Here is an 8,762-nt window from a genome sequence, read left to right on the forward strand (position 1 = left end):
TGTATCAAACAGCTGGCAGGCTTAGAAATACATCAGATTCAAATGAATGAGTTGTTCAAATTTGTGCAGATTTACCATTCCCAAAGTAAATGGACTGTGGAAAAACAACATTTTTTCAAAATAAGCAAAATGAATATAGGTGAATACTTTGTCTTGTATATGTAAGTGGTACAACCTAAAAGTGATACCTGTCTTGGTAATTATCATTGCAGAAACACACTATGGTAGGAAATTAATAACATTTGCGGTGCCTTTGCACATGATCGACGTCTTGCTTATTACTGTCCAAAGAGCTGACGATTATTTATTAGGGATACTAAGATATTTCTTAAGCAATCGGTCTAGTGTGGTTAAAGTGCAGCATATGTCCCACATCAAGCATCACAAACCAACGTGGGTGACTCGTTTTGGAGCCTCTGTATGCTCCTTCCATATGGGAACCAAAGCAAAACATTATCAAGTTGTGTTTCGGTTATTACAGTCCTTCAACTAAGGCTTGGTAATCGAGTGGAGGATTTAGAACAACTTACTAATATGTATTGCATACTGTACCAATTGACTCACACCCAAGTGCAAAAAACTATGATATGCTTTTTGTTAGCTGTTGTTTAATAACGAGATGAAAGGAAATGTGAATCAATATACAGACGTCATTTCAGCTGGCAGAAGGATGTTGCTGCCTCCTAAATTAGTCCATAACACAACATTTGTTCAAGTTTAAGAAATGTGTTTGCCCTATAGTGAAGGAAGTACCTCATGCCATTATTTTACAAATTAAAAACGGTGCTATGAGGGCAGGAGATTGAATTATTTACACAATCCCCCCAGCGTGCATGGAGAAATTAATTTCAGTTCATATTTTCACCTGCTTTTTTACCCAATGTGATGAACTCCGTTATGACTGAAATAACAGCACTCACACGCAATCAAGTGTTTGTACCACTTTATTGGTAAAATGAACATGAACCCTTACAAATGCTGGAACATGCTTTTCCTTTTAAAGAATTTCCATTGTACTTTAATGGTCAACATCCAGTCATTGACGAGGAGTGTTTTACAAGCGGATGTGTGGGCATGCCCTCTGGGGAGATGGTACGGGGGGTCTCGCGGGCGCGATGGTCTGGCCGCGTTGTTCTCGTAGAGCTCGATTCATTTGCCCACTTTCTGGGCCTTCTGAGCGGACTTGGTGACCTTGCCAGCGCCGCCAATCTTCTTCTCCACGCTCTTGATGACCCCCACTGCCACCGTCTGCCTCATGTCCCTCACCGCGAAGCGCCCTGCCAACGGGAACACAACACGACTGATTTCCTCATTCATTTACTATCCATCTCGCAAGTATCAGTCTGGGAGCAGTTACTTCAAGCATAACAACATCACAACTGAAGCCAGTGCATCTCACGTTTTCTTAGCTGCGTGGTTTAAATGTAAATGTAATGGGCCGTGCTGTGTAATACACTGCTGTTACGGATTCTGTCCTGCTGTTAAAGCCTTCCTCTGTGGGGTGCACTCACCTAAGGGTGGGTACTGGGAGAAGCTCTCCACACACATGGGCTTGCCGGGCACCATTTCCACGATGGCTGCGTCGCCGGACTTCAGGAATTTGGGATTGTCCTCCAGCTTCTTTCCTGAGCGGCGGTCGATCTTCTCCTTCAGCTCAGCGAACTTGCAGGCGATATGCGCGGTGTGGCAGTCGATGACTGGAGAGTAGCCGGCACTGATCTGTCCAGGGTGGTTCAGGATGATCACCTGGAGAAAGAAAAAGTATATATACATACTTTACACAGTTGTACGTCTTATAACGGCCTTCAAAGACAGGTGGTGTTTAAATGGTACTGTGCTTCTCTTAATCAGAGTGGTCACCATAGACCAAACCAGCAGTCTTTAATAATGCAACCTATATATGAAATAATTATTTTTGCTCCTGCACTTGTATAATCCAAGGAAGAAGGAAGTATTTATCCCAATCTAACCCACTAATCTCTGCAGTTACAGACTTCGTCCAGCAGGTGGGGCTGACCTGTGCTGTAAACTGGGCTGCCTCCTGGGGCGAGTCGGATTTGCTGTCTCCACACACGTTTCCTCGACGGATGTCCTTGACAGACACGTTCTTCACGTTGAAGCCCACGTTGTCCCCGGGGAACGCCTCATTCAGGGCCTCGTGGTGCATCTCCACTGACTTCACCTCCGTGGTGATGTTAACGGGGGCAAAGGTCACCACCATGCCAGGCCGCAAGACTCCTGTCTCCACTCTGCCCACTGGGACTGTGCCGATACCTGCCAGGCAAAAAATACAAAGGTCACTCAAAATGAAATGAGTCCAAGTCTGGGTTTATGAATCTTTAAGGGTACCAAACTGTGTCAAAGTAGAACAAAGGAAAGAAAGTCTTCCCAAGCCTTCGCCTTAAAATATAAAACCATGTTTGCAGTGGTTCTGAGTTATGTTGCTATAATTAGCTTTGAGTTTGCTTGGAGAAAACCTTGCTGTTTGGCCATTTGTCTGTGGTTCCATGTATATACTATACCATACAGATGGGGTCAACAAAGTTAAAAGCTCACAGTCTCCCATGGAATCAGAACCACAGAATCATGGAATCAGAACCACAGACAAAAAGGCCTTCTGCAAGCGATTCCTTCCCAGGGATTATTTGAACGCTGAATGTGTTTTTGCCTGAGTAACCCATCCCTCTGTTATGAAATCCCTCACACTGCTCTTGATTGCCCACCTCCAATCTTGTAGACGTCCTGAAGGGGCAGGCGCAGGGGCTTGTTGGTGGGCCGGGAGGGGGGCTGGATAGTATCGAGGGCCTCCAGGAGAGTCACCCCACTGTCTTTGTGATCCTTCCTCTCCAGCTTCCAGCCTTTGAACCAGGGCATCTACAACACAGGACAGCTCTGTCACCCTCTCCAACTCACTCAGACACAGCCTTTAAATAAAACTTCCGTTTTGTAAGATGGATCCGTTCATGTGATTGTAAAGTAGCCAGTTCTACATGATGCAGCCAATTCTACACAATATAATTTTTGATTTGGTGGATAAAACAAATTCTCCTTCAGGGTGTTATAGTTTACCTTTGATTCTATTTTGTTTGTTTTTGTGGGGTCATTTGTTATGCAACAGTGACACCCAGTGGATAGACAATTATATTGAAGAACATGAAAGTCTGGGCACATTGCTTATTACAGTATTTATTATTATTTTATTATTAAGTCTAAATACTTTATTCTATATTATATCAAGTAATTGTATTCTTAATGAATTCATATTCTGATCATATCCATATTCATATTCTGATCATAATCATATTCTAACATGATTTGTACTGGATGAAAAAAGGTCCATGATTTTTTAGATAACAGAATTCAGGGTACATTAGGAGGCTGGTTCTTGCCTCTCGTATTTGTGTCATCTGTTGCTGCCAGCCTTTAGCTGCAGTGAGCTGGCACTGCTCCAGCTCGCTCTCACAGCAAGCAGTTAAAGGAATATCTTCACAACTCTGCTCTCATATGAAATTCAACTAGAATTACATTTTTCCATATGGGCTTTTGGGTGGTCAATAATAAGGGCCTGTCAAACATTTTGTATAAAAAAAAATCAATACAAAAATAACACCTTCATAGATTCCCTCCCGTCAACATTAAGGGAGATTATCTCACATCCCACATGGGTTATTCTCCCTTACTGAAGCTGGAACATATTCTTGAGGTTATCAGTATCTTGAAACTAAGAGTCATAAAAGAGATCAGCCTACCCTATACTACACTTCCAACACAGTAGCTGTCTTATTTTACTACAGTGGTGATCCATCACCAGCACCCCCCCACCCCCCCACCCCACCCACAGAAACGTAAACCATCATCAAAAAAAATTCCATCCATCCCCGAAACAAAATCCTGGCTAAGCCACTGTTTTACTATCACATAATTTGTCTTCTAATTAAGATGAAGTGATTCATGATCAGTCACTTGTCTAAGTGTTTCTTCAGCTCCTGACTCCTACTTTGCCATCAGCTGGGCTTTTAATTGGCTAGCACCCCTGAGCCATCTCCCTTCTGCCAATGAGAGGAGGCCCTGTGACATTCTAGAACATTACCAATGCAGTTGAAATGCTGTTGTTCAGTTTCACGGTATATTAAATAATAAAAATGATGCCAGCAGTCGAACGTAATGTTTATGCACAGTATTTAAACAAATGTGATGTGGATTTAATAATAAGGGAGTAATGGAAACGTCTCCAACACCTATTAAACCACACATGACTTTATTACTACTCTGATATCAAACTGCGTTAGCAATAGGCACACTGGTTTGAAAGGCACTTTGGTCCTTGTTGATTTCAAGCCCTCTTCTGTGCAAAGATTGCCAATTACATCTAATAAACCATGCATCTCTGCCAGCAAGCAGCGGGAGATACAACAAGCATACTGCAACTGAAAATTCAGATGCCTCTGATCTCATCAAACTATAAGTAAGGCTGGGCCTGGTTAGTACTGGAATGGGGGATCTCCAAGGAATATCAAGCAGCTGCTTCTGCAAAAGGCTTACAAAATGTAATTACACAACTGCCTGCAAAGTTAAGAAGCCAATCAAGAAGACCTCAACATCCATCCTTGAGATGCAAAAATAAACCATGAGCCATGATATTGTGGGTCCTGCACTTCCCAAACAGAAAGATAACCTGCGGCCGGGAGGGACTCACGTTGGGAGAGGGCTCCAGCATGTTGTCCCCGTGCCAGCCTGAGATAGGGACGAAGGGGACGGTGGCCGGGTTGTAGCCGATCTTCTTGATGTAGGCGCTGACCTCCTTGACGATTTCATCGTAGCGTTTCTCGCTGTAGGGCGGCTCAGTGGAGTCCATCTTGTTGACCCCTACGATCAGCTGCTTGACCCCCAAGGTGTAAGCCAGCAGCGCGTGTTCTCGAGTCTGGCCATTCTTGGAGATCCCGGCTTCAAACTCACCGACGCCAGCAGCCACGATCAGCACGGCGCAGTCAGCCTGCACAGAGAGAGAGACAGAGAGAGGGAGACAGAGAGAGAGAGAGTGAGAGAGAGAGAGAGAGAGAGAGAGAGATTCAAACACTAGACACTGCAGTGAAACAAATTATTATAAAGTATGTTATCATCATTAGTCATAGCTGCATTTGCTGCGCAGGAGGACTAATATTTCTGCTCATAAGTGCCATGTCATTAGACTGTCCAAAACCACACATGTAGTATGAATTTGGAACCACAGCTCAACATCCCATAATGGCATCTGCTTGAAACGGAGCACAAAATATATTTTTACATAGGATTATATTTTGTCTGTAGTGGCCATAAAACCCAATAGAAGCTGATAGAACTGTAGATGTGATGTGCAAATGTGAGCCGTATAAGATTCTATTTTCAGAATAAGGCGTCTATCCCATTATGCATCCCATATCCCACCTCGATCCCTGCCTCTGCATGTGGCTCTGTACCTGTGAGGTCCCTGTGATCATGTTCTTGATGAAGTCTCTGTGCCCCGGAGCGTCAATGATGGTGATGTAGTATTTGGAGGTCTCAAACTTCCAGAGGGAGATATCGATGGTGATGCCCCTCTCACGCTCAGCCTTTAGCTTGTCCAGCACCCAGGCATACTTGAAGGAGCCCTTGCCCATCTGAAAGGCAGGCACATGTACCCTTAGACTGATCTGTTTGTGAAATGCAGGTAGGACACCCATGGAAATTAGATGTTGCAAAATTCATCGCTGCTGAGTGCTGTAGCCCAGGTCTGTTTATAAATGACGAGCCATGCCATTGATTTTGATCTGGAGACCCCGGTTACACAATATATCAATTAAATAAATCAATTCATTGTGTAAATCTTTTACCATGCCGCATGTCAGGAATTAGAGGACTGAACTACCTGTTAGATCCGTAGTATGTAAATTCCACCTTTATTAATCCTTATTATCATTACTACACACTATTAAATTACAGTAAATTGAGATCGGAGAAAAATCAGGTTTGTACATTTTAAGGTGACGGTATTAAGATCTGTTCCTGTTCAAATCATTAAAATAGTCCCTTGATGTGGCCACGCTGAATTGTTAACATGTTATTATTGAATTACAGCAAAGACAATGAGAGCAAATTACCTCGAGCCATCTTTAAACAGTTTAAAGAAATACAGCTCCCACGCTTCCCTGCAGTAAGACAGATGATTTGATTAAATCCGCTGGTGCTTGCATCACTTTCCCAACAGCAGCGTAGTACTCCATTTTGCTTGTGATGCTAATAAGTAAAGTGGGCCTGCAGCACTGGGTCGCAAAATGGAGTCTGGTTACTAAATGAGGACGCTAATAATGGAAACTTTCCCCATCTCTTGGTAGGGTCTCTTCCAGAGGGAGCTGGATATGAACTGGGAGGCTGGGGTCATGTTCCCATTAAAGGGTCTCAGAAATGGAGATCATTTTACTTCAGTCCATTAGAAAAGAGGTCATCCTTCGAGGCAGAATAACCAAAAGGACACTTGCGTTTTCTGAAAACTGTTAACTGCAGTCCAGTCCAGTCCGTGCTTCTGTTCAGAATTGTCCTTTGTATATTTATGCATACTAAGTTACATGTGCCTATGCACTGTAGGGGGACATGAACAGAACCGAACCTAGTATTTCTCAAAAGATCTATGTGTTGTAACATGTTTTACAGTATTGTTTGCAATGGTAGGCAAAAATATCAAATCTCCATACTTTCCTACAGAATTGGAAAAAAAAACAATTATAATTCTAAAGCTAATAATAATAATAATAATAATAATAATAATAATAATAATAATAATAATAATAATAATATTTTTTTTTTCTTTCTGAAAATATCATACAAATGTCGTTCTGGATAAAAAAAAAAAAAGCCTGGAGAATCTAGCCTTGTACGGTACTGAACTCATCTGTAATTATATGAGTACACTGAAGAATGCCCTAGCTGAATCATTCGTCTGCTTCACTTGGTTCTTATAAGTTTTGCCTTTGATTTTGGATTGAGTGTTTTGAAGTAATTATTGGTATGTGTCTGCTATGAAAGGGATACCATCCCCAGGCTCTACCACCACACTCACCTCAGCAGCCTCCTTCTCAAACTTCTCAATGGTTCTCTTGTCAATTCCTCCGCACTTGTAGATGAGGTGACCAGTGGTGGTGGACTTGCCAGAATCCACATGGCCGATGACCACAATGTTAATGTGGGTCTTCTCTTTTCCCATTCTGCAGCACTGGTCTTTGGAGGCAAGGGGCAGTACTATATGATATAGAGGCTAGAGTGTGGACAAGTGAGATTGAAACAGGCGTGAAGCAGCAAGTGGTGAATCTACATCAAGTACCTCTATTTCACATACATTAAATAAAGATTTTTGGTTAAAAATGGTTAAATATATATTGCAGACAATTATTAAGACGTGTTTGTGACCAGATGAATATTAGAGCATGAACAGATCAAATCATTTTGAATGTAAATAACCCCTCCCCCACCCCTTTCAACGTGTTATTGTTTGCCTTTGATTCTAATGGAGTTGTTCCTAACCCCACGACATGAACATTAACTTGCTTTGTGCTGCTATTCTGAAAGAACTGTTCAATGTTTCTTTCCTCCAGAGAGACAGTAAGAGAGGGTACAGATATAACAGTGCTATCTATTTCTAAATCCAGCTGCAAAACAAACCAATAATAAGGACCACACAAGCCAGCAGGCACAGTTTAACTCACCCCTTTCCAGATCAGTGTTAATTCATATCTCTATGTCTAAATTACAGTATCTATTATTAGCATTTCTTTTACATGTAAATATGTCTAAGACTGTAGTATGTGGCTGGCCTGTATAACAAATAGAACAGTAGGGTACTTCAAAAATAAAAGAACCCTGTTTTCATCTCTGCTGCTTTGTTGTTAAGTTCTTGGTTCTGAAAAGAACATTCTAGAAGTCACACAGATAGCTCGACAGACAGACAGATAGATAGATAGATAGATAGATAGATAGATAGATAGATAGATAGATAGATAGATTATTTCTCCATGTTGTTATTGTCTGTCCCCCTGTAACTGAGCTATACCTACGCCACTAGAGTTTCTATTTATATCTGGAGGCAGTAATTATCATTGTCATCATTTGATAAGAGGAAATCCAGGATGCTCATAATCCTGTTATCATATTATGTTTTTTTGTTTGTTTTTGGAGGTCGAACCCTGAGCCAGGAAAAATCTGTTACCTTAAATAAATGCAGAAACCAAAGGGCACATTTAGACATGCAACTCAGTCACAAACACATTTTTGTATCGGTACGGTTATCCATATCATATAATATTTAGGTAAACATTTTAGATATTGATATGTACTGGATACCACTACATTAGTATATGTTTACAATATTTAATAGCAGGAATAGATGCACTGTTATTGAAGTCCTATTTTTAATTAAAAAAAAAAAAATTAATAGTTTTTGTCAACTATTATTACGTTTCAAACTGCGTTCCTTTTTGTGTGCCCCTTAGCTGCATGAAAATAGAAAACATCATATCTTAACAATGCTGCGACTCTATCTGATCTATATACTCATATAAATACGAACAGCATTATCCTGCTAATTGAGAATATTGAAAGACAGTTCCGGCTAATGTTTCACATTCATTAGCATTTTGTGTCTACCTTTTGCCTTTGAAGGTGCTAAAGTATTTCAACATCCTGACAACATGTCTCTTAGCTAGCCTTTATCCCTAGCAGGTACCCAGGAGCATGGGAGCAGGTTCTAGGTGCTT

The 8,762-nt window shown here is 41.4% G+C and overlaps 1 protein-coding gene and 1 long non-coding RNA gene across 3 annotated transcripts in view; one reads left to right on the top strand and one right to left on the bottom strand.

Moving 5' to 3' along the window:
- The window catches only part of LOC131702062 (uncharacterized), an 80,101-nt gene extending 77,976 nt beyond the window's left edge, over positions 1-2,125 (top strand). For both annotated transcript variants that reach the window (XR_009309260.1, XR_009309261.1), the window contains exon 5: positions 1,987-2,125. This is a non-coding gene — a long non-coding RNA (uncharacterized LOC131702062). The remainder of the gene's footprint in view (positions 1-1,986) is intronic.
- Positions 929-8,762, bottom strand: part of LOC117431886 (elongation factor 1-alpha 2) — an 8,125-nt gene continuing 291 nt past the window's right edge. Inside the window, exons 2-8 of the mRNA XM_034053164.2 lie at positions 7,073-7,267; positions 5,457-5,636; positions 4,697-4,993; positions 2,724-2,874; positions 2,018-2,274; positions 1,512-1,746; positions 929-1,277 (exon numbers count right to left, since the gene is read on the bottom strand). Coding sequence (XP_033909055.1) covers positions 1,150-1,277; positions 1,512-1,746; positions 2,018-2,274; positions 2,724-2,874; positions 4,697-4,993; positions 5,457-5,636; positions 7,073-7,216 — 1,392 coding nt within the window. The 5' untranslated portion in view covers positions 7,217-7,267 and the 3' untranslated portion in view covers positions 929-1,149. The remainder of the gene's footprint in view (positions 1,278-1,511; positions 1,747-2,017; positions 2,275-2,723; positions 2,875-4,696; positions 4,994-5,456; positions 5,637-7,072; positions 7,268-8,762) is intronic.

The sequence above is a fragment of the Acipenser ruthenus genome, chromosome 29 (assembly GCF_902713425.1).
Source record: "Acipenser ruthenus chromosome 29, fAciRut3.2 maternal haplotype, whole genome shotgun sequence".
NCBI classification, from domain to species: Eukaryota; Metazoa; Chordata; class Actinopteri; order Acipenseriformes; family Acipenseridae; genus Acipenser; species Acipenser ruthenus.